The 26,486-nt window shown below is 44.1% G+C and overlaps 2 protein-coding genes across 2 annotated transcripts; one reads left to right on the top strand and one right to left on the bottom strand.

The window, feature by feature from the left end:
* Window positions 1-1,433: 1,433 nt before the first annotated feature.
* Window positions 1,434-7,399, bottom strand: BBS10 (Bardet-Biedl syndrome 10; the record flags this gene model as incomplete). Its single annotated transcript, XM_081874218.1, is given in 4 exon segments — window positions 1,434-3,462; window positions 7,037-7,247; window positions 7,250-7,369; window positions 7,372-7,399. Coding segments are annotated over 4 exon segments (2,349 nt in total). The 3' UTR covers window positions 1,434-1,472.
* A 1,093-nt stretch (window positions 7,400-8,492) lies between these two features.
* On the top strand, window positions 8,493-25,528 carry SQLE (squalene epoxidase). Its single transcript, XM_081874348.1, has 11 exons — window positions 8,493-9,488; window positions 10,435-10,687; window positions 11,348-11,528; window positions 14,575-14,671; window positions 15,995-16,108; window positions 17,262-17,433; window positions 19,373-19,468; window positions 20,100-20,242; window positions 21,731-21,827; window positions 23,339-23,426; window positions 24,124-25,528. The coding sequence occupies exons 1-11, from the start codon at window positions 9,207-9,209 to the stop codon at window positions 24,314-24,316; spliced, it is 1,716 nt and encodes a 571-aa protein (XP_081730474.1). The 5' UTR covers window positions 8,493-9,206; the 3' UTR covers window positions 24,317-25,528.
* The last annotated feature ends 958 nt before the right edge of the window (window positions 25,529-26,486 follow it).

The raw sequence follows: 26,486 nt of genomic DNA, 5'->3' as shown, positions 1-26,486 counted from the left end.
AGGGGAAGGAAAACATAAGGGTCAGACTGAGTCCAAACCAAGGGCCAGACGGAACAGCTCGTCTTGCAGGCCCTGCGGAAAGATGTCAAGTCCCGCAGGGCCCTAGTCTCTTGTGACAGAGCGTTCCACCAAGTCGGGGCCAGTACTGAAAAGGCCCTGGGCCCTAGTTACGACCAATCTAATCAGCCAACGGGGCTTAAGTTAAATGCAAATATACCAGTTCAAATCTTAATCGATCCATGCCTTTGTTTCTCAGTGCCAGTTCCCAAAAGCAGGCCACCACTTTGCAGATGACCCAAACAGACTGGAGGGAACGTTTTGCTTCATACCTTTGTCATTCTGGAAACCTCTGCAGTAGATCCATTTCTTTAATTTCATCAAAGTATTTATAACCACATTCCCCTCCTAGAATAAAGAGATCAACGTGATAAATACTTGATAGTTGACCATTACATGGACTAGTTAAGGGTTTGCTTGCTGTTTTGGAGAACAGCATAAGAATAGTAGGCAGTTGTATAGAGTGGTCAGAGGAAAGAATGGTTGGTGGGTGGGGTTGGAGCTCCTGAGTCTGATCAGGGTGTGGGGAGCTGTTTCTAGGGAGGAGCTGTTCCTTGCTAATAGAAGACAACACTGGACACAACCTTAAACAGCGTACACAAAGTGTATCCTATTGTCTTATCTTAAAAAAATATATAACCACTCCAATGCAAATAGTTCCCAGGTAAAATTTTGAACCTGAATATAACATTAAAACCATACTAAGTGGACTTTTACACACCCACACACCCCGATCAAATATTTCAGTTCAAGCATTTTTTGACTGCTAGAATTTTGGGGAGGTACTTATACAAGGCATAAAATTAACATAGCATGCTTTTAAAGTTTTGTTTATTAAGACAGATAAACATGCTAAATCAGTTTCAACCTATGTAGTGCGGAAGCAAGTTTCCCCAACATTTCCAGAAAGCATTCATCATCGCCAGTGTTTCCTTCCAAATGAGCTCTCTAAAATTTGGAGGGGGCACCTATCCAAGCACCTCCCTCAAGTAAGTCCCAACAAATTCAATTGCTCCTAGATAGGTGACTTTGGCATTGCAGCCTCAATGTGTCACAATTCCTTGTCTAAATCTATATCCAATCTATCGGCCAGAAATACATTATGGGATTTAAGAAAATTTGCAGCCAATGTCCCCTCTCTCCACCTTTCTGTTAGGATCTGAAAAGTCCTGGGGCTGCAAAGAAGTACACTGGACTAAAGAAGACTAAAGACTAAGGCAGCCCTGTTCAGGGAAGTTTTTAATCTGTGATATTTTAATGTATTTCTGGTTTTTATGGAAGCCGCCAAGAGTGGCTGGGGAAACCCAGCCAGATGGGCGGGGTACAAATAATAAATTATTATTATTATTATTATTATTATTAAAGGACGTAGCTGGTTCTCGCAACTGCATCACTTGCATACGAAAACCCTTTATTCACAGATCAGCTTCTGAATCGCTTTCTTCGGTCTTCTGAGGTAACCTCTTAATGCCAACAATAAGATCAATACTTAAAAGCCTAGCTGCACATTGAAGAATGGAAGCCACTAATTGGTACTTACAGGACACTGATTCTAACCTTTCTTCATTTGGCAGAAGCGGTCGATTATTTCTGACAGCGCTGGTAACTTCAAGATAGAGCTGCGGAAAAGCATCCCTTTTCTGTGCCCTACAGAGGGTTTTTGGAACACTGAGCAATGCATCAGCAATTACAGCACAAAGAATGGATACATTTGCTAACTGGCACCGCTTTGCATAGCAGGACAGGTAGTAATGTAACAGTATCTCGAATATCCCACCGACTGGCAAAACTGATCCCTCCTTTATGTAAGAGCTGGAATTACTCTGAATATGGCTTCTGATATTATCCGCTTCTTTAACTCCATGGCCTTGCCTAGTACAACTGTCCTCAGTGGGTTGCAGATTCACAAGTACATTTCTGGAACTGATGCTTCTCTCTACTCTGGTAGGAGCAAGCTGATTTTTCGCAAGTGATTCATTCCCGTCCATTCTCAACATTCCTTTTGGATGATTGCGTTTCTGAGACACCTTTTGCACGTCAACTAAATCATGTTCACATTCACGTAGTTCTGAGCACATGGCATCATGCGCCAAATCTACACCCCATGAGTTAGGCAGATGCACAGATGAACAGGCCAACACTCTGTCTACCGATGAAGCAGAAACAACAAAGTCCTCTTCCATTTCAAACCCACAAGGTCTTGGCTGCTTGGCACAAGCGTGAACCTCACCGCAGCCAGTGTGCTTCTCTACAAAATGTTGCTGTGCATCAGAACACTGCTGACTATTATGCAGTGTTTCGGAGAGGTTTTGCTCAGTCAGACTAACAACCGTAAACATCTGTCGCAACATTTTGAACGCGCCATGAAAAGCACAGACATGTTGCTCAGTAACCCCATGCACTGGCCCACAGAGAATCACACAGTGGAGCTGAAGGGCACGCGTCCTTTCAAAGCCTATATGGACAAGTCTTTTGGCACCAAGGAGCAATGGCTGGCAAAATTTTGCAACAGCGGCTCCTGTGATTTCAGTGTGAATATTGTCCAAAGATGGCTTAAAAGGTGAAATATTTGTGATCTTGTAGATAAGAGATATCTCCTCTGGGGACAGGCACTCTACAATAGATATGCCACTGCTTTTTGCGTAGTTATGAACAGCTTCCTGTTGTTTTACACTTGACAATAAAACCTTGATGTCATTGTCCCGCATGTGCTTTAGAACAGCTTCTGTTCTTTTTGTAATCCAGGTTTTAGATGTCCCATGTTGATTTTCAGCAGTTATGACAACTTCAGCACCCAAGTCAGAATAAGCAGGCTGGATAGGTTCTGTTATAACTAGAACTTTTTTGTCACCGTCTGCAGGACAGTACACAGCAAAGTCTCTGTGAAGAATAAGCCCATCTAGGATTCTTGAACTTGAAACAGGAAGACCTGTCACAGTAGTATGCAACTCAGCAAAACAGTCATCCACAAAGCATAGGACTTCACTCCTATTTTTACCAGCAGTAACTCTGAAGTAGAAATCACAGCTTAACTGGGAAAGAAACTTTTGTCTATTGATTCCTACTTTCCCAGAAAAATAAGCTTCCAGTACCAACCCCATTGTGCTCATACTTATTTCTTCATCAGAAACGGAAAATACTGAATGAAAATGCTTTTCAAGGTCTCTTGTCACTATGTAATCTAGAATGTCCATCTGGATCATTATAAGAAGCTGGGAAACTTGTTTCAGTCTGTAAAATTTTTCTTTACAATTCTCTCTTCCTTGGATCTTCTCATAACAGGAAGGACTACCTCCTTTAACAAGTTTTTCAAGTTCTTGAAGTAAAATGGAGAGAATTACGATGAACGTTTTAGCACCATCCCCAGTCAAATTGCAGTGTGCGGAAATGCATGAAATCATCATTCTGTTAAAAGCCAAAAAGAAACAAATGGTTTAAAGTAAGCCCACAACTTATGTGCATTTAACTTGTGCGCATTCAGCTCTATGCGCATGACAATACATACATACATACATAGGAGCAGAAAGGGGGAGGAATTCAGGAAAAATGACTTTGGCAATCTAACCCGAGACTGAACCCAATGTGCTTTGACTATACATGATTTTGGCTTTAGGCGTGATCCCTGGAATGTAACCCCTGTGTAGACTGCGGACTTACTATATTTGAAATATCTCTAAGTGAATTATTTCTTTTCTACAAATCTACAGCAGAAAAACATAAACACAGTTTCTGTGTGAGATCCCAGTATACAAGTAACTTGCAACCTAAGTGAGAGTTTGGTTCCAGGGATCTGATTTTAAATGCAGAATTGCATAAAGTCAGGGGGCTGCTTACTGGGCTCTGGGAAGGTGGCAAGAGGGTCTAGCTCCCAGGGCCCTCACTCAGCTTTCCCAGAATTTGGAAGCAAGGCACAGCCTTTCTTATGGGCCTCTGGGACACTTTGAGAACCTCCCACACATCCTTCCCAGAAGCTATTAAGGTGCTTTGTTGATTACTAGCCTCTGGGAGAAGGTTCCCAGGGCCCTCCCATGGACCTTCCCAGAGCCTGAAACAAGGAAAACCAGCTGGGTGTGCAGGAAATAAACAAGTGGAAAGTGGGGAACAGAGGGTTTCCATTTTTATTTATTTATTCCACCCACTCACATAAGATTGTGATTGAGCACCTCCAATAAAAACACAACGAAACATCATACATTACAACCTTCCTGAGATGCGAGTTATCTGTACTAAGACATTAAACACAATGGTTGTGGACAGATTCCATACATGGGCCACTGGACTATGAGGCTGCGAGGGGGGCAATATTTCTGTGAAAGTGCCTCAGTGTGGAGGTCATGGTTTCTATGTTCACTGTGCCTTAAAAATGACGTTGGTGGAAAATGTGCACAAAACACCAGCAAAAGCGATTAAGGGTCTCGAGAAACTCCCCTATGAGGAAAGGCTGCCTTTCAGTTTAGGAGATAAGGGGGATGGGCATGTGACTTCTTGTGTTTTTGACCATGATAAACATGGGATGATATCAACTGAAATAAATGATGCCTTTGTGAGGGAAGTCATAGATTATGGCCCTCTGAGCTATCTGGATGGGAGCAGCCATCACCTTTGACACCTGAGAGGTACATTTTTAGGGCCCACCTTATTTCTATGATTGTAAGCTGTTTTTAACATTAGATTTCAATTGGTGTAACCTGCCCTGGGATCTTAGGGTGAAGGGCAGTCCCAGGGGCACCAGTATCCAGCTGGAAAGGAGGTTTAACAAACTGAAGGAAAATGCTCCTCCCATTTTAAACATGCAGATGGGGACAGATACACCCCTGCTTTAAGTTGTTTACATACCATCTTCTCTTGCATATTATTTATTACAAAACTCGATAACTAAGCGCTTTAGTGATGAAACGTCGGATTATGGAACAACATCGGAGCACTGAACCACTGGTATATCACAAGTGGACTCTCTATTACGCAATGGTTCAAGATAAAATCTATTTTGGAAAGAGAAGAAATGAGCACTGTTTTACAAGTGAAGTCTTTATTTACCATGTTTGCTACTGTTTAAGATAAAACCTATTTGGGAAAGAAACTACTTTTGCCATTTTATGGACATTTATTGTTTGTTTACAGATAGTTGCCGTGGTAATACTAACTTGTGTCGAAGAAAATTTATAATTTATCTTAAAAACCATTGTAAACAGTTAAAATTGTTAGTAGGATTGGAAGAACACTTGTAGTTTAATGGTGATTTTTTGGATATACAGTGGTGCCTCGCAAGACGAAATTAATTCGTTCCGCAAGTCTCTTCGTCTTGCGAGTTTTTCGTCTTGCGATGCACGGTTTTCCATAGGAATGCATTGAAAATCAATTAATGCGTTCCTATGGAAACCGCCTTCCCCCGACCTCTTCTGTCCGGGCGATTTAAAAGCCCCTGGGAAGGCAAGCAGGGGGGACAAAGACTTTTGCCCCCCGCCTGCCTTCAGAAGAGGTCCAGGACAGGCTTCGCGGACCTCTCCGCAAGCAGCGGGAGCGCTCCTTGCGGAGTTGCCAGCGCGCCCAGGCTTCGCGGCCCCGCCGCCCGGCTTCGGGACATCGTTCCGATGCCAGGCGGCGGGGGGAGGCTTTCTCGCCCCGCCGCCCGGCACCGGGACGATCCCTCGAAGCCGGGCGGCGGGGGGAGGCATTCCCGCCCCGCCGCTCGGCTTCGGGACATCGTTCCGATGCCGGGCGGCGGGGGGAGACTTTCCCGCCCCGCCGCCCGGCTTCGGGACATCGTTCCGATGCCGGGCGGCGGGGGGAGACTTTCCCGCCCCGCCGCCCGGCTTCGGGACATCGTTCCGATGCCGGGCGGCGGGGGGAGGCGTTCCCGCCTCGCCGCCCGGCATCGGGGCATCCTTCCGAAGCCCGGCGGCGGGAGGAGGTGTCCCCGCCCCGCCGCCAGGCTTCGGAGGAGGTCCGAGGACAGCGGGGAAGACGAGCTGCGCTTCCCCACTGTCCCGGAGATTTCCCTATGGGCTGTCGTCTTGCGAAACAAGCCCATAGGGAAATTCGTCTTGCGAAGCGCCTCCAAAACGGAAAACCCTTTCGTCTAGCGGGTTTTCCGTCTTGCGAGGCGTTCGTCTTGCGGGGCACCACTGTAATGGAGATGTAAAAGATTTGGATTATTAGAAAAGATGCAGGAGGAAAAGACTAACAATAGGACCCACAAAGGAGAGGAGGGAAGTTCAGGTGATTCTTTGGAATCTTCTGTTTATGTTGGGTATGTGATTGTAAAACTGTCATTTGAAAAACCAAACCAAATAAAAATAAAGTAAAAAGAACGTGGAAAAATGAATATAAATAAAACATTGTGTTGATTGCAGTAGTCATTGTATCACCACCCTGTTCATTGTATTCATGAGTGGGCCAGTAATTATAATAATAGTATGCACACTTAAGTTGCAAGTCTTGGTGAGACAGAGCTAATTTTCACAGCAATATGCAGAAGAGCAATGCTAGACAGGGAATGGGAGATCCGTGAGCAGCATCTTCTGAAGTGCTAAAAATTAAAACGAAAACCTTAGAAACAGGTGAGGTGGTCGATGTGGAAAATTTGCAGTCCACAATGTCTCCTCCTCCTCCTCCTGGGCGTAGCCAGGATTTATGGGGGTTTTTTTTGGGGGGGGGGAGGGCAGGACACCCAGCTGTCACCATCCCGTGTCTGGATCTGTCTACCAGACTCGGAATGCAACGTCTCAACCACAGTTTATATTTTCTTTGACACCACCAAGCGCTCAGAAAACCTGTCAAAAACTTTTTACCATTTCTACTTTAAGCATTTTTCCTTTATTTCCTTGATTTAGGCGGGGCAGCCGCCTCCCTGGCTAAACCCATGGCCCTCCCCGAAACCCCAGAGAGGGGGCCCGCCCGAGTCCTTCGCGCGGACGACGCGGCCTAGACCACGGAACTGCTGGTGAGGAGGAAGGGCGGAGCGGGGACCGTCGATTACCGGGCCGTGGGCGACTCAACGTTCAAGGCCTCCAGCACGCGCCGCCCGTCCCTGGAGAGCAGCACTTCCCCCGTGGGGCGGGTGAGCAGCACGTGCCCTCCTCGAGGCCCCACGGAGCCCCGGACGACGGCAGCGAGCGCGGCGGCCTCCTGCGCCAGCCGCCCCGGGCCCAAGCGCCGCGCGGTCGCCATGGCAACGGAACCTCGGCCCAAGGAGGGCGCGCGGTCGTTCGGCGTCCTCTCGGCGACGCCGTGACGTCAGGCGCTCCTCGCGCGGCCTTGCGATTGGTTGAGCAGCGCGGCCCCGCCTCTTCATCGTTATTTAAAAGCTTCACCGTCCGTTAGTTTTTATTCTGCCCCTCATCTTTTACGTATTTTAAAAGCGAGGAACAAAGTGGTACTGGACTACAGAACTATGCCGGGCCGTGGCAGTTTCTTCCTTCTCCTCAGTCCCGAATGGCCTGCGAGTTATTCTGTGGCGGTGAGGCAAAGGGCACTCTGTACATGCTCAGGAGCACAGGCCGTGACTTAAATGTAAAAAACAAAACACTCTTTACTCTGCCATGCGGCGCACACCTTCCCCACTTCAGTTCCTCAGGCACGTTCCCTTCAGCGTTGCCACCGCAGTGCCAGCGAGAGGGCAGGCGGCCCACTCTTCCGCACTGCGCATGCTCCAAACACATGCGCATTAAGCACCCTGAAGCCTTTCCCAGACGCCCGTTGAATCTCTTACCCACACTTTCCGTCTCAGCTAGGGACAGCTTCGATCTCCCTATTCGGCTCCATGGCAACGGCAAACACCTCATTCCCCCCTCCCACCCCTCTTTCCTCTCTCCGCCTATCCGCGAACGCCGAACCTCTCGCGCGCTACGTCACATCGCACTAGCCTCCGGCGGGACGCGAAACCCCGCCCGCCGCCGCTTCCCATTGGCCCGAGCGCCATAGCACCATCTCGTCTTAGCGCGGCGGATTGGCCAAGAGGGGCTGGGCCGTGGAAAGCGCGAGGCGAAGGCAGGAGTTGAGCCGGCAGCCGGCTATTAGCATAACCCCGCCCTCTTCTCCCGTGGCCTCCCCCCCCCCGCCTGCCTCCGCTCTCCTCACCTGCTCAGAGCATCCTCAGTCGCCCAGCGCTCCTTTTGCACGGCGAGGGCGGAGGCGAGTGGCCGTGCGGAGACGATGGCAGGGAAGATAGGCGAGCCATTTCCCTGAGGTGGTGGAGGAGGAGGAGAGGCCATCAAACAGGACCAACAGCCCAGGTCTCTTTCCCGGAGGAGCTTGGGGCTGAGGGCGGCACAGCTCCGCCATCCACAGGACTAGACTAAAGGAACGAGCCCTTTCCCTGTCAGAAAAATCCTGTCAGGGTCGCTGAGGGAAAGAGGAGCAGCCCTCACATTTATTTGATTTTTATGTATGCATTTCAGTTCTTCATTCTTGTGAATTAAATTTCCACACCTTTATCAAGGATGGTATGCTCTCCTGCCAACCAGGTGTGCCACCTGCAAAGCCCACCAGCCACTTGGGCAGGGATGGCGGTGGCTGGCACGCTTTCTTTCTCTCGTTTTAGTAACTTTTTGGTTTTTGTTCACAGGTGAATCGAGAATCGCTTACGAAGGAGCAGGAGGGAAAGGAGCACAGGACCCGGAGATACGCTTCCGATTCCCTTGTTGGATTGTGACATTTTGCATTTTTAAAACACACGCAATACCTTCCCGGGTGTTTGTTTATTTGTTTGTTTAGTTATTCCTGCTGACTGAAGGGTCAAGAGCCTTAAAATACGTGTCCTGGCAGAAACCAGCAGATGGCTGAAGAAATTTAAATGAACGATGCCTTTTCTAGGGACATGTTGACCCTAGAAATAGCGAGTGGCGATAGGTGGAGCTGCAAATCCACTATGTTTTCCTGCCTGGTGCCTAAGCCGAATAACTGCTTTTTGTGACCACAGAGGTTTTGTATTAAATTTCTTGGCATTTTTCTTTTTTACCTTTTTGGATTTGTAGTACAGTTTTTTAATTCTCCTCCTTTGGTTTGAAATGAGGATCTTTGTAATTTCGTAACACAATTTGTACGGTGTGTGTGTGTGTGTAGCCCTGTTCAAGGAACTTTATTCAGAATCAAGCTCGAAAAGGGAGGAATCCAGCAGTGATTGTGAGAGAGCACACCCTTCTTCCACAATGTGGACTTTTCTGGGCATTGCCTCTTTCATCTATGTCTATAAGAAATGTGGAGATTTGCTGAATTATGCCAACAAGGAGGTCCTGATTTCCATGCTGGTGTTCTCTATTGGTTTGCTGCTGTCCTATCGGTACCGGACATGGGGACTAAAGCAACAGAAGCACAGGCAACCCCATTGTGGAATGCTCTCTAATTTTCTTGCCGCTGTGCCTCTCCTTGGTTTTTTCTGGACTAAATTCCACGCAGGCTCTCCAAAGGTGTTGAAACCGAAATCCAAAGAGGTATGTTGGCTCTTAGCATGACAACCCAGGACTGAGATCTCTTCCCTATGTTTTAAAACAATCATCTTGCACCTTTCAGAGAAATTTGTTTTTAATACTGGGGATTTCTGAAGGCGGAATTTCTTTTTGAAAATCAGATTGCAGGTTTGTGTTCCTGAACGGTGAGGGAAATCTACTTAAGCCAGCATTTCCCAAACTGGGGGAGAGGGATCTAGAACGTTCAGTTTTTGGGAAATTGCAACATCTTCCATTGGTTTTGTATTCAACGAAGCTCAACACTCAGAACTATGTAGCTTGATAAGAGATTTTAATAACAGTTATTTGAAATTCTCAAACATTAGCTCCTTCGTAATACGTTCCTAGGATTTCAGATTCCCCTCCCCCTCTTAGCTTGCTAGGGAGAGGGTATCTGTCCTATATCTAGCATATGTAGGTAAGAAACAACATCCTTCCTTGCCATTTTGAGGAGCACATAATGTACATGCAAGTGCAATTCTGTGCATGGTTTCTTGGCACTATGGTAATTCCTACTGTGTTCAATGGGACTTGGTATGTTAATGATTGTAGCCAATTCATTGAGGTCATCCAGGAGTGGTCCAGGAAGATACTGTGGCCATCCATATCAAAAGTCGCTGAGAGATCCAGGGGAATCAGCAAGTTTTCATTTCTCCATTCCTTTCCTAAAGAAGATAATCCACCGGGGCACCCAAGGCTGATTCTGTCACAGAACCTGAACTTGTACTGGAATGAGTGAAGATAATCAGTTTCATCCAAGAGCATTATATGTAGCTCAAGTTCCTCTATGTATATATCATGTACAGAATTCTCTCCCTCAATATGCTGTGCTTTTGTGACATTTGTCAGCCCAAGTCCTTGAAGTAAATGGTAATCACAATAGCCTAAAATGCATTTGTTTTGCTTTGCTTATGGCTTCATCTTTACGCAGGATAGAAGGGAATTTGGTACCTCACCTGAGAGCACAATTGAGACAACTACGGGTTCAAATCTCACCCCTCCGTGTGATCCAGAAGTTATCATTGTGGGATCCGGTGTGCTTGGCTCTGCTTTGGCAGCAGTACTGGCAAGGGATGGAAGAAAAGTGACAGTAATTGAGAGGGATCTCAAGGAACCTGACAGGATAGTTGGAGAACTGCTGCAACCAGGGGGATACAATGCTCTGAAAGACCTGGGACTGGGAGGTATGTTAGCAAATCACAAATCCTGTCTCATTGTTCTGATGTGCTTGTTGCCCCACTTTGTTTATTTAATTTGCTGGGTAGCCTGATCCTTGCCTTCCATCTATGCCTTTTATAATATGATAATACCAAAAAAAACCCCTCTCTATATACGTTGGCCTATAGGCTGAAATTAGAATCTAGCCTCTCCTTGATTTGGGGTGACTTCTGACAGGAGTGGGGGTGCACGAGTTTCCATTTCTTTCCACATTACAAAATCCCTCTGTCACTATTGTTTAATTCTGTCAGTAATGTACATGAGACCTATGAAACTGAATGAAGCCATATATGATTCATATATGACCTACCAGGCACTCGGTAAACCCCTTGTTTTTGCTGCTTATCAGGGACTGTAGAAAACAGGGTAGTTGTTGAACATCTAGAAGGACATAATACATGGTTTATTGGCTGAATTCAGCTTAAATTCTTAGATTCTAAGATTCTGAAGAATGTTCAAAATACCTTTTCATGGTTGGGGAGAATTTCCATTGCATATTCCTAGTGCGTATAACATAATAAATACTTGATCTAAATGTATGTTATTGAGACAACTTGATATGTATCCTTCTCATATACTGCCCTCAACTCTGCACTTTCCCTAATGTATTGACATTTATTTTGCAGAGGCTGTGGAAGGGATTGATGCTCACGCAATAAACGGCTATGTACTTCATGACCTAGAAAGTAAATCAGAAGTTGAAATTCCTTTCCCTGCCAAAACGGATGGCCAGATACAGAGTGGAATAGCGTTTCATCATGGGCGTTTCATCATGGGTCTCCGAAGGACAGCCATGGCAGAACCCAAGTAAGAACGGCAACTTAAAATAATAAGGCATCTACTGAATGAGCAGTTCTAGGCCTGACTGATGTACTAAGTGCATCCTTCCATCTTGTTGAATTTATTTTTTATTTTTTATTTTTTATTTTTTTATTTTGTTTTTCCTTTTATATCACTTGAATAACACCTTTGTGGTCTGATATCAACTGGAAGTAGCATCCCAGCCATCAGCAGTGCATTGGTGCTTATACAGTCGTGCGAGTAATTCCTCAAATCAACTCAGCCACAGACATGTTTTACTGCACCACCCAAACAGGCATGCTTACCTTTAGTCATTTTAGGCACTTGAAAGAAAATAAACTGGAACTTCCACTTGAGGTCAGATAGGCACCCTCTCTACTCAGCTTCCAGCACCTACCGAATAATTTAAAAAAATAATATCACAGCAAGCATTTTGATTGAAATTTAAAGCCATATTTTCCAGTTCTCACTTTCCAGCCAATTGCAAACTATGGTTTATCAATTCAGACAATATTCTAAATCAGGAATGGGGAACCTATGGTCTTCCAGGTATTGCTGGACTACAATTCCTATCAGCCCCAGTCAGCATGACCAGTATTTAGAGGTTATAAGAGAATAACAAGCAGGGCCAGAGTTGCCTGCTCCTATTCTAACCCACGGTTAAGCTTCCTTTGAAGTCTGAATTGCTTAGAAAACTACTGTATTTAATAGTGTTTCTAGTTTTTAAAATTGATTGTAACCAGCCCAGAGTCTGTTGAGTAACAGCATCAGTATATTTATGCAAGTAGAGGTGCAACTAGATACCGTCTCTGGTTGTGCAACAGCGACACCAGGAAACTGGAAACTGAGGTGTTTTCCCTCCTCGAAGCAAAATGAAATATACACACACACACACACACACACACACATCCAATTAGAAGTATGGTTAGGTCTCGTAGCTCCCTCCCACTTGAACGGAACTGCTGCTTGAAAGTTGCATTTCCACTAATTTGCAAAATGTCCTGGTTTGATTTTACTGTACCAGGGTCAAACTATACATGATGTATTCTTTGTTCTAATTGCTAACAGGAGCTGCAGGAAGTGACTTAGATCAGGGCTATGGCAAGAGGAAAAGGGTTCAACTCTTTCTTCTGTATTGACGCCCTGATGCAGATGACTCATGGGGCTGCCATTAGCTCTGTATGAGAATGTATACAGGCTTTCTCATGTTATGCTTCTCTTTCCCTTTTAATGGCTCATAGCTTTGGGTGGATGGGATGGAATTTTGATCAGGACCATGGTGCAGAGTTAAAGAGTTAATCCTCTTATTTCCATATTTCAGCCCCAGTCTCAATCCTCTCTGCATCTGCTTTTTAGTGAAGAGAGAGAAATTAGAAATACAGCACATGCAGCCCTAAAAATATCAGATTAAAAACTCATTTTAAAGTAATCTTTCACCCTTAAAATATATTTATGAGAAGGGATAATCATTGTGATGAGTATTCAGTTTTATATACCCCACCTACCTTCATACCCACAGCACATATATTGAATCATGAACTGTTCAATCCTCTGGGTTGGCTATTGGCAAGATTTCCTGAGTCAGTATTGCAGAAAGGATCAGGAGAGAATATATCAGATCCTGTGGCTTGGTGGTGGCCAACCTTATTGGCACGTGTGCTGCATAACAAATCCATAGTATGAAATAATGCATTTCTAATAGTCACTACGCTAGATAGCCACAGCCATTCGTGTTTTAATAACTTCCATGCTGTATTATTGCAATGCATTCTGTGTGAGACCACTGTTGAATAGTGTTCAGAGACTTCATTTAGTTTAAACTGCTGCCGCCAGATTCTTGCCTAGAGGAAGGTAGCTAGAACATAACCATGCCAGTTATATTCAGTCCGCACTGGCTATGTATTTGTTTCCATGATCAATTGGTTGCTGATTCTTGCCTTTTAAAGTTCTAAATAGCTTGCCTAGAGAGGACTGACTTTTTCCATCATGTTTGTCCTACTTCTGAAGCTCTCTCTGGGTACCTCTTGCCAGCTGAATAGGGCAGGGCTTTCTCAGTTGTGATACCTGTCCTGTGGAATGCCTTTCCTGGGCAAGCCTGCCTAACTCCAGCACTGAACAAATTTTGACCTGATGTGGGCTGCTATAATGTTTTTTCTTCTCTCCTCCTCATGTATTGAGACTTGAATACCCCTTAGTTGGATCTGCTTTTGCTTTAGTTTTAATGATATGGTTGCTTATTCTGCTATTAAATTTGTTTTTAGTGTTATAATGTGATTTTATTTTCTATCTTAGTCAGTTCTTGCTTTTTTTTTGAAGAAAATTAAAGAATGGTTTAAGGTAAACTAGGGCTTATCATTAACTGCGTCCCACAGCTCTCTCATGGGGTGATATCCAATTGGTTTATAAGAAAAGTTTGGTTAATTTCTTGCCAACTGCTCATGCAAGCCACAGTCCTGGTTCAGACAACATGGCAAATCATAGCATGGCTTGTTTGAGCCATGCAGGTTCCATGCAGGCGAGAAGAAGCTGCAAGAGATCTATGAGGTATGGGAGAAGCTTGTTCACAATTTTACCATGGTTTAAGGCAGGGGTCAGCAACCTTTTTCAGCCGTGGGCCGGTCCACTGTCCCTCAGACCATGTGGTGGGCCAGACTATACTTTTTTTTGGTGGGGGGGGGGATGAATGAATTCCTATGTCCCACAAATAACCCAGAGATGCATTTTAAATAAAAGGACACATTCTACTCATGTAAAACACGCTGATTCCTGGACCATCTGCAGGCCGGATTGAGAAGGTGATTGGGCCACATCCAGCCCCCGGGCCTTAGGTTGCCTGCCCCTGGTTTAAGGCCATTGTTTAAATACGGGTCTATTTTCTCCCCAGGAGTAGGAAGACAACCTGTGCAGTTGGTTCTGTTCAGGGGAATGGTTCTACCTATTAAAGTTAGTAGTGTATATTTTAGATGGACATGTGCTTAACTTAGTGTATTATGGAATATGAACCATGGATATTGTGTGTATTAAAACAAATAAACAAACTGCTTTCTTCCAGTACAAAATTCATTGAAGGAACAGTGACTCAGCTGCTTGAGGAAGATGAACGTGTTGTTGGAATTTTGTTCAAAGATAAAGAAACTGGTGCTACAAAGGTGAGGCTCAATAGACATATATATTTTTACAGGAAAATATTCTACGTTGTTTTGGTGCACAGTAATCCTCTGTCAAATTAAAGCAGGAAACAATTAAGGTAACCCAACAGGTAAATTAGCACAATGAGTGTGGTTAAAAACACAGGGCCAAATTATATGACAGTATTATTACTATTTATCTGTTTTCTGTTTTCAGTCCTCTCCTCCCATGGCATAAATACATATCTAGTCTACAGACTACAAAGTATATTTACAGGAAAATTATGTTTTGTAGCATTGCCCTTCAAAGTCATAAGGTTATTTCTTAAGGGCCAAAGCAGAAAGAAAAAAACATAGTCTGACCGCTGCCTCAATAGATATATGCTACGTGGGTAGCACTGTGGTCAAAACCACTGAGCCTCTTGGGCTTGCCAATCAGAAGGTCAGCGGTTTGAATCCCTGTGATGGAGTGAGCTCCCGTTGCTCTGTCCCAGCTCCTTCCAACCTAGCAGTTTGAAAGCATGCCAGTGCAAATAGATAAATAGGTACCACTGTGGCGGGAAGGTAAACGCTGTTTCCGTGCACTCTGGTTTCCATCACGGTGTTCCGTTGCGCCAGAAGTGGTTTAGTCATGCTCGCCACATGATCTGGAAATCTGTCTGTGGACAAATGCCGGCTCCCTCGGCCTGAAAGCGAGAGGAGCGCTGCAACCCCATAGTCGCCTTTGACTGGACTTAACCGTTCAGGGGTCCTTTACCTTTTTACCCTTAGATATACAGTATGCTAAGGATACCTAAAAGTTCATATCATCTTCTATACATCAAATCAATCATTGCATTCTGCAGGAGAGGGTCTTCTGCAAATACCACCCAATCTGGTGGTCTGTTGCATATTATTTCAGAATCAGGCCTTTGGTAAGGCAACAAACACTATCCTTTGGAATTCCCTCCCATTGCAGATCAGACAGGTGTCATTTTCGGTGCCTGCTAATGGTGTTCCTCTTTCAAAAAGCCTTCTAAAATCTTTATCCCAGTTGGCATCTGTCCTGAATTGAAATTGATTTTATATATGTGCTGCTGTTCTATTTTTTTATATTTATAACTGTTTTTTTAAATTGTTTTTATATATGCAATTGTTTTAACTGTGTGTGTGTGTTGTTGATGTTAAGGAAGAGCATCACAAGCTGCTGCTCGGAGATATGGTGCAATTTCCTTTTGAGAACTCTGACAAACTTTCAAATGAGAATGAAACTTCTGTGAATATAGACTGGCTTAAGGGGTTACTGTACTATATGACACTATTTATCATGTTTATCGCTTTTTCTTTCATCCTTCCCCATTGCAGGAGATCCGTGCACCTCTTACTGTTATTGCTGATGGTGTCTTTTCCAAGTTTAGAAAACAACTTATCTCCAACAAAGTTAGAGTTCCATCTCATTTTGTGGGGTTAATTTTGAAAGTAAGTGTTACTTTTTAAAAACAACAACAACTAAGATTACAGTTAGTCTGCTTACCATCTATGGTGCGGTGGCATTGTGGGCCATCATTGTAAACCAGGGTTCAAATCCCTGGTGTGGGGCTTCAGATAACACGGCCAGTGGGGAGGCATAGCTGCTTGCCTTGCTGGCCAGGGCTTCAGATTCAAGCCTGCCTGCAGAATCGACCAATAGCAGGTGGGCTGGGAGGCGGGCCTTTCCCAGAGGGCAGGCCCAACGGAACACGTAGGCTTCCCTTGGGTGCGCTGCTGGGAAATCTAAAGCAGCCTGTCTCAACCCCAGCACCCAGTTCTTCTCCGGATCTTCCACCCAATTCCTTTGCATATTGACTGCTCTTTTGGCGCTTGACCTTGCTGTGAACCTCATTGGCTGCTGTATTTGGGGCTGGGCATGGATGCTTAAAGAGGAAATGTTACAGTGATCAAGGTGCATGTTTCAAAGTTGTCCAATTTAAATTGCTATTGTTGTCATACCTCTGTCGTTATTAAATCCTGTCATTATCAATCCATATTTCATCCATCTTCACAACAGCTTCTGATGTCCAGAGAATCGTAGTTTAGTAAGCCAGTGTATAAATAGCACTCAGCCACTTCACTTGACCCTTCACACAAGCAAGTGAACAAGCTGGGAAGGATTCATTTAACTCTTGTTTCCTTCTCTGTCAGAAACAAGAAACTCTAGATTAATGCTTTTGGTACAAGCCAGGATATAAAGCCAAAATCAGACCATGGCCTCCACAGCCATCTACGGATACACCGCTAAAACTGTGTTTGTGTGCCACGAGTGATCACCAAGAAGATGATTCTGTTAACTATGGTTTCCCACTTTGTATGAAACAAGAAATGGTAGCTAACTGAAGACTTCCTTGTTTGTTTTCTGACTTGTGCAAAGGGAGAAATTAGTTAAATGTAAGAGGGCACCAGGATCATGCCAGCTGAGGAATGGTTGTCCAAATGTGGTCACTGTTGCTAACATTTTACACATTGGGAAATGAGCATCTGTACTAGTAGTTTGTTGAAAACTGGCCAGTGAATTCATGGCCAACCAGGGATGTATTGATAAATGTAAGTCGGAAGGCACTTTTAATAACCTTTTTCTCTTTCTTTCACTGTAAAGGATTCACCTCAGTTCAAAGCCAACCATTCTGAAATTGTTCTGGGTAATCCTAGTCCAGTACTTTTCTACCAGATTTCTTCCAATGAAACCAGAGTCCTTGTTGACATTCGAGGTGAAATGCCAAAGAACCTTAAAGAATACATGGTTGAATGGATTTATCCACAACTACCTGGTAAGCATTATGTGCACAGGTTGTCAATACTGTGAAAGAAACCATCTACTTAAGTGTTTGCATCAACTCTCATTTGATGCAGAATTGCCTCGTCATTGAAGAAATAAACTTTAAATGTCTAAACTGTGATTAACATGCACTCAGAGTTGAAGCTTCAAGGAGCATTATCTTTTGCATATATTCATGTTTCTAGACTTGGTTGAAATGTAGCTGTGACTGGGAGAGGATGGTGGAAAATAGCCCTTTGCAGTGTAAGTGCCTGTGTTGGTAGCCTTTTACATCCTGTCCATGGTCAATGATGGACTTGAAATTGGGCATGCCTGAAGTATGCCTGATTTCATAGAGGCACAGGGGCATAATCTCAAGTTTCTTCGTCACTTACCCTCAGTGGTCACACATTCACAAGGATAAATAGCTGGTGTAAAGCCACATTTGACCAGTTCATTGTTACAGTCATGAGGGCATCGCTATCTTCCTCCTTATAATGACTTCAGGGAAATCTTCCACAACAGTTTCCCCCAGGTGATATACTGGAAATGTGGCATTTTCCTAGTGTAGGTGTTGCTGGTGGGTGGCCTCAAGTTGTGCTGTCTCAGTTTGGGAGTCTCTTAGAGCACCTTTGGGTACTTGGAGCAGTGAGCCCCTGAGGGAATTAGAGGGGAATTGAGCAGGCTGTGGGACTAGCCAGAAATGGTAATTTGAAAAGTTGTATGTTTGTGAAGAAAACTTGAAAGGCTGGTTTTGCTTTTTACAGCAAGGGTCTCTTCAGAACCAGGAAGGATTTTTTTCTTGGGCAAGAGTCTGATGGAGTTTCACCTTCACCTGTTAAAAATGTCTTTGCTCTGTCAATGGCAAACTGCAACTGTTTAGCTGTGGGTCTCTTTACTGACCTGACTGTTTTGTACTGGGAATAGATTCCTGTACTTCAGTATTGAGGCTGTTTGTTTCAAGTTGCCAGTGAATATCTGGGTTTCACAGATGTGCTTTTGAACAACACCCCATCATTTCAGTCAGATGTGTGCAGAATATATTCCTGATACACTACTAAAACTACTACTACTACTATTACTACTGATGATAATAATAATAATAATAATAATAAATCAGATGTGGGGAATATTTTGCCATTCAGATGTTGCTGAACAGCAACTCCCATCATCTCATAATTGATCTGGACACTATACAGTCGTACCTTGGTTGTCAAACGGAATTCATTCCAGAAGTCTGTTTGACTTCCGAAAACATTTGACAACCAAGGCGCGGCTTCTGATTGGCTGCAGGAGCATCCTGCACTGAATTAGAAGCCGCAGAAGCCGGGTCAGATGTTCAGGTTCCAAAGAACGTTCACAAACTGGAACACTCACTTCTGGGTTTGTGGCGTTCGGGAGCCAAAACGTTCGAGTCGCAAGGCATTCGGGATCCAAGGTATGACTGTACTTCTATTGTTGCAGCCTAGAATAGCGTTAGTTTTTTTTGCTGCTGCATCATACTGTTGACTCAATCTTATGGTCTGCTAAGACCCCTGGATCCTTTTCACATGTATTGCTTGTTGCTCTCTGATTCCTGCTCCATCTACATCCTTATTTATCCAAAACAGCCTAGTTTTAACAAGCATTTTGAGATGTACAATACTTCACTTTTATTTGGCATTAGGACACCTTACACTTTCCATAATGTTTTCTCATGTTGGTGCCAATAATTTTGAAAGAAATCCCAACGGATTGACTTCTAAGTGGTTCCCCCCCCCCCCGCCCCCAGAGTGGATTTATCTTTAGGTCACCGGAGTTCTGTAGGAGATCTAACAACTTGTCTCAGTTTTCTAATGACTTTTGGGGGGACAGGTTGGAGCTAGGTATTAATGATGTCTCTCTTCTGAATCTTGATGAAAAGATTGAATGTTCTGTAAATGACTGAACTTTTGCATATTTTGTTTTTGCAGCGCACTTACAGGAGCCTTTCCTAATCGCTGTGCAGAATGATCGCCTGAGGACCATGCCAGCAAGCTTTCTGCCTCCGTCCCCTGTAAACAAATCAGGTCTGTGAGCAGAAGAGTGAATTGAAAGCTGAAAGGCTTAAGGATCTGCCCATCCAAGGGCAGTGGGGTTTTGTTCCCCCTCGCTTTGAACAGCACAGAATCCCACCCACCAGTGCCGTATCACCAAACTTCTTTGGAAAGACTTTCCCCTTTCAAATAGGGTGCAAAACACAAGCCTAAACCTCTCAGGTGTGGGGAACTACTTGCATAGTTCTTTGGATTTCAGCCTTTGAAAACAAAGGGGTTGTTCCTCAGACTTTAAGAAAGAGGTGGTAAACCTCAAGCTCAGGGGCTGAATGCACCTGCCCCTCTAAGTGCTTAGTTCAATCATGCTTCTATTTTCTATACCTTCAGTGCCCAGAAACCCAGCAGGCACCATTCGCTGGCACCTTCCATGGTCCCTCGGCCCCAGGGCTTAGAGGGCAGGGTTGGAATCATTGCTGTCACTCTGTTTAGCATTACGATGATGCCACTTCACTCAGTAGAGGCATGAAGCAATCTAGAGATTGCTAGGAAAGATAGTGGCACCTGCCAACCCCAAAGTGTGCCAAAGTTTAGAATGAATGCCAGGATTCTACATCTATGCAACAGTGGTTGATTTTAGAGGTTGTTTCCTTCTTTTTTTACGTAGGAGTCCTCCTTCTGGGTGACGCTTACAACATGAGGCACCCTCTAACAGGTGGAGGAATGACTGTTGTTCTGAATGACATCAAGATATGGAGACACCTGCTGCAGGCCATTCCAGACCTGTATGAGGATTCTGCTATTCTGGAGGTAATTTTATTCTTTTTCTTTTATTACATTCGTTAGTCACTTTATTTTGCACAGGGCAACCCAAAGCAACTTAAAAGCATGGGCATGATTCTGGCTTTTCCTTTTGGGATGGGGACTTTGGTTCAGGTAAGGGTTTTGGGGTTTTTTGCAACTTTAAGCTGCTGCCTCTTCTAGGTTAGAGAGAATCTTGAGTTCCGATCACCTGCACACCAAACTTTCAGGTTCGAGGGAGGACTGTGGTCACAACCCCACCATGAATTTAACTCACATAGTTTTCCCCAAAGAGTCCTGGGAACTATAGTTTGTCAAGGCTTCTTGGAACTGTAGCTCTCTGAAGGGTAAACTGCAGTTCCCCAGGATTCTTTAGGGAAAGCTAGCCTGGCTTATATTTTAACACTTGTTGGATCCAGGAATTAGAAGGATCTTCCATACAGCCTACATCCTCCTTCTCCAAACTCATGACAGTATAATGATGGACTTAAGAGAATTGATTAGAGGACATTGGCAAACAAGTCTGATAAGATTCTTGCTCAACTCACTTCTGCTTGTCACGTGTAACTTGTGATCCATGCTGTAATACATGGAAACTTATGCTGCAATAAATACTTAAGATGCCAGAAAACTATTTTGTTTCTGACAAAGTATTCTGCTGGGACAAGCCTGGTCCTGCTATTCCTATAATTTCTGTTTAGAGATGTGACATTTCTGGACATTTTGACACCATGGTGGGCTTGTTTGTGATGGGTGATGAAATAGGTGTCATAGAATTGTAGAGTTGGAAGGGACCCTGAGGACCATCTAGTCCAGGGTTAGGTCTCCAGCTATTTTCAGACAACAGGTCCCATCATCCCTGACCACTGGCCTTGCTAGCTAGGGATGATGGGAGTTGTAGTCCAAAAACAGCTGGGGACCCAAGTTTGGGAAACACTGATCTAGTCCAACCCCCTGTAATGCAGGAATATGCAGCCCTCCCACACAGGGACCGAACCTGCAACCTTGGCGTTATCAGCACCACCCTCTAACCAACTGAGGTACCCATAAATCATGTGCACCATTTTAAGAATGTGAAATGCATTATGCATTCTCTGTGGGGAAATGCAAAAAGGGAGCAGGCCATGCTTCCATGGTAGAGCACTAACTAGCATTTGCACAGAAAAGGTCTCATGTTCTATTTCTGTCATCTCAGATTGTTAGGTAGCAACTGATGGGACAGAATTCTGACCTGGAGAGCTTCCTTCAGTAAGAGCAGACTAGAAATAAGCCGAATGATCTGACTCAATATAAAGCAGATCCATAGGTGTACTGATAACAATTTGCTGACAAGCTCTTGAGATCCCTTCTCATCGTGAGACCATTCCTCTGTCATTTGGTGGAGTAAGTTGCCAGTGCCCCCATCTTAAACCATCTTGGAACTAGTCAACCCCACTGCGTATGCAATGTTATGTTGCATCCAGATGCCAGCAAGTAATCTTATCTTACATTTTGCAGGCAAAGAAGTCATTTTACTGGACAAGAAGAAAGTCCCATTCCTTTGTCGTGAACGTCCTTGCTCAGGCGCTTTATGAATTATTTGCTGGAACAGATGGTAAGTGCATTTCAAAAAGGTACACACAAAGTTAATTACACTTCATAAATTTATTTTGCTCCAAATTAAGTGATGCAAGACCTGTTGACCTCCATATTACTTTAGCTGCACTGTGGCAAACTCACACCTTGATCATCCACCCACCCATCCACCGCTAAGGCAGAAGCGCACTGTTTGACAGCCATGGGATTGCCATTGAGAACAAGCTTTTCTGCGCTGTCATTTCTGCTCTGAACATGGGACATTTATTATTATTATTACTTACTAAATTTGTGTACCGCCCTATACCCATAGATCTCTGGGCGGTTCACAACATAAAATTGCAATATAAAATACACAAAAGGCATAATAAAAATAAGAAGAGAAACAAACCAATAATCCCCCTTCCAATAAACCGTTTACATAGGCACCAGATGTCTGTCAGCCAAATGTCTAGTTCAGGCATAGGCAAACTCAGCCCTCCAGCTGTTTTGGAACTACAACTCCCATCATCCCTAGCTAACAGGACCAGTGGTCAGGGATGATGGGAATTGTAGCCCCAAAACATCTGGAGGGCCGAGTTTGACTATGCCTGGTCTAGTTAAAGAGGAACATTTTCACCTGGTGCCTAAAGGTGTATTTAGAACAGGGATGTCAACAGCATCCTTATGGCAATCTTAACATGTGTTTTGTCCATCTGACTTTCTCAGTCAGTACCTAAGTGGACTATGGGATATAAAAAAAAAAAAAAAGTCTACTCTCAGCATTTCGTTGGAAGGTTATGCTAGCCTGGAAAGCAAATAAATTATATTAATAAATTAATAAATTAATTGACAGAGTTGTTAAGTCTCAATGAATGCTTTGTAGATTGCAGGTGCAGCCTAGATCCATTCATCAGAGCACAAACTTAGATTTTTAGTATGGGTATAGTTTGCATAACGTATGACAGTCTTGCAATGGTAATGATCATTAGCTTGTGGTGACACAGAAGCGGGTTTTTTCACTGGTAGCACCAGTGTTCCTGGAGTGACCCCTGGTGAAATATGAGAGGCCCCACCTGTATGGGCTTCCAGGCAGCTTTTGAAAGCACCTCTGCTCACACAGGCATTACGTTGATCTCACCACCTGAGTCTCATCATTTAATTGATGTTTTGTTGGAATGGGATTGTTTCGTTGCATAATTTAATGAATGTTTTAATGGGATTGTTTTATTGTGTGATTTAAGAATGGGTGTTTATATGTTAATGTTTGTGTAATTGGTCTTTGGATTTGTAAACTGATTTAGTATTTTGACATTAAGCTGTGTATAAATGCATAAATAATAACAATAAGGCACTGTTGCTGCATCAGTTTGTTGTGGTGGCGATTATTTAAAAATGCATAATATCAGACTGAAGAAATGAGGGGCAGGATGTTAGAAATTCGTGTGTGTTGCCATGTATGTTATAAGATTATTCTTCATTTAAGTAGTTGATTCCACTCTTATTTTCTGTGCCTTGTAAAGCAGTGTTCTTTTTAATTTATTTTTGCAGTTTCTCTGCGTCAGTTAAGGCAAGCCTGTTTCCTTTATTTCAAGCTTGGTGGCGAGTGCGTATCCGGCCCAGTTGGATTACTGTCTGTGTAAGTTGGAGAAATGTTTATAAAAACCTTCTCAGGTTGTTGTTCAGAGCAGGACTCTCTTTGGAAACCATGTGAAAGAGACCTTTCATGAGTCCACTTAACCAGTGAGGTGTAGAGGGGCTGGGGATCAAATACTACTGCTACTACTAAAATACATACATACATACATACATACATACATACATACATACATACATACCCCGCCCATTCGGCTGGGTTTCCCCAGCCACTCTGGGTGGCTCCCAACAGAATATTAAAAATACGATAAAATATCAAACATTAAAAACTTCCCTAAACAGGGCTTCCTTCAGATGTCTTCTAAAAATCAGAGAGTTGTTTATTTCCTTGACAACTGATGGGAGGGCATTCCACAGAGTGGGCACCACCACTGAGAAGGCCGTCTGCCTGTTTCCCTGTAATGAGGGAACCACCAGGGGGCCCTTGGAGCTGGACCTCAGTGTCTGGGCAGAACGATGGGGGTGGAGACGCTCCTTCAGGTATACTGGGCCAAAGCCATTTAGGGCTTTCAAGGTCAGCACCAACACTTTGAATTGTTCTCAGAAATGTACTGGGAGCCAATGAAGGTCGAGAGGCTTGGTTGCCCAACCATTTCAATGGATTAGTATTTTGTAAAATCTAGTACATTGCTCGTAAGGTGAATCGCCTTTTTCATCATTTCCTTAATCCTTCCCTGCAGCTTATCACCCAAGCCTGTCGTCCTGATTGGCCACTTCTTTGCTGTTGCCCTCTACGCCGTGTATTTCTGCTTCAAGTCCGAGTCCTGGATCACCAAGCCGCGAGCGATCTTCAGCAGCGTTGCTGTTCTGTACCGGGCTTGCTCCGTCATATTTCCACTCATATACTCTGAAATAAAGTACCTCACCTATTAAATTCGGAAAGACAAATCCGCAGGAAAAGGAACGCAGTAGACTCCCTTCTCTCCTCTCACCCTTCATTCTTGTGAATGTGGGATAGTTCTGTCCCAAAAAAACCAGACTTTTACTCTCTCTTTCTCAAGAAAAGGAGCAAGCTTTGTTTTGTGTTTTTTTGTACAGAGAGAGCCAGCCTCTGGATGTGAGATCTTCCTATAAGGGGGATCCCAAGTGTGTATAATCCCATGAACCAAGAAGGTAATATTTCAGTAAAGATCAGCCCAATCTATGGGGAGGGAGAGGTAATTCCTACTGCTGTTTCTGGGCGTAGCTCTTCAGAGCCAAGGGAGTGCAAATAACCATCTGCCTGCTGAGCTTCCCATCCCTCTGGCTGCTGGGGCCGTGGCTAAATGCTACACAAAACTCTGTAGCACATGCGATCCTGCCAATACAGGAGACAAGATAGCCAGGAATCATTGTTCTCACTGAGGGGGTAAACCTGTGCCTTGGCTGCATCACTTTAGACTGGAGATCAAAAATGGAATGACCGAATGCTCTTCCATACAACCCTTCCTCGAAAATTAGCAAATAAATTGCCCTGCACATAGAAAACTAGCACATCAGGGTGAGAGCTAGGCTAGGTTTATGGATGCATTTATTTTTAAAACAATATGAAGGAACAATGAATCACGTTGAACCCTCACCTGCAGCCCAGGCCCAGGTTTGCTTCCTTGGGAGCTGGTTCATTCTTGGCGTTTGATTCCTACAATGAATAATGTGTAGTGCTAGCTCAGGCAGCCTCGCTGGTACTACTGCTAGTTCCTGAGGGTTTCTCGTGCAGGAACTATACAAATCTGAATAATTTAGTTACTAGTCACACAGACAATGAATATGTGCGTGTATGTATGTAAAAATAACAAACTCACATACAAAAAAATATGTAAGTTTGATTTCCTTATACGGATGAAGATTCTAAAAGAGATTGATGTTTCCAGAGACCACTATAAAAATGTTCAGGACAGAAGCTAAAATGCTGATTCCAGCAGAAGATAGTTGATGGATTGTTGAGCATGCCCCATTAATGTTAATTAAAAGCTAATGAAGCAAGGGGTAGTTCAAACAGTTAACTCTTTCTTTTTGCTGCTAATGTTATCTGTACCTTTGAGATTTTCTAAATTTTATGTGAAATGTCCCTCTATGATGAGATAAAATCTTAATGTGTTTTATTCAGCTAAATGTCCCTGTGTCTCCTTTTTTTGTCCTGTGGTATAAATACCGGAATCCTTTTCGTAAGTTTTATTTAAATAACTTTCTAGTGGGGAAGAGGGAGATATGGCTCTGGTTCTTTTCATAGTTGAGGAGGCCTGTGGCAGCATAGGAGATTTAAAGCAGCATCACAACACAGAACTGTGAATCCTTGCCACAACCCTTTACGTACCCGTAAACCCACTTCCTCAGTTGCTGTGAGATACAACTTTGGTCACATCCGTACCATACATTTAAAGCATGCAGCTTCCCTCAGAGAATCCTGGCAACTTTGGTTTGTTCCTCAGTGCTACAGTAAAGGATCCCTGAAGAGTTTGTTTTTTGATCCTCAAAGATTCTGTGCCTGTGAAACATAATGAGAGCCTGTCTGGTTCTACTCTTGAAAAGTATAAAAGCTAAAGGGCCCCCTGACCATTAGGTCCAGTCGTGGCCGACTCTGGGGTTGCAGCGCTCATCTCGCTTTATTGGCGGAGGGAGCCAGCGTGCAGCTTCCAGGTCATGTGGCCAGCATGACTAAGCCACTTCTGGCGAACCAGAGCAGTGCACGGAAACGCCGTTTACCTTCCCACCAGAGCGGTACCTATTTATCTACTTGCACTTTGACATACTTTCGAACTGCTAGGTTGGCAGGAGCTGGGACCAAGCAACGGGAGCTCACCCCGTCACGGGGATTCGAACCACCGACCTTCTGATCAGCAAGTCCTAGGCTCTGGTTTAACCCACAACGCCACCTGCGTCCCCTTGGAAAGTATACAGTGAAGTAAATTTTAAGTGATTTTGTTTTCCTGTGTTGGTTTGGCACTGTAGAATGACAAGCAAGGGACAGCTCATACCAAGTTCTCCACATAAAAGCAGATGTGATTCCCCGCCCCGCCCCCGCCCCCCGCCCAAATCTCAGCAAAACATTTTTCGACTTCTGTGA

The sequence above is a fragment of the Podarcis erhardii genome, assembly GCF_964252035.2.
Source record: "Podarcis erhardii genome assembly, chromosome: 8".
Classification (NCBI taxonomy): Eukaryota; Metazoa; Chordata; class Lepidosauria; order Squamata; family Lacertidae; genus Podarcis; species Podarcis erhardii.
This window is presented reverse-complemented; position numbering and strand designations above follow the sequence as displayed.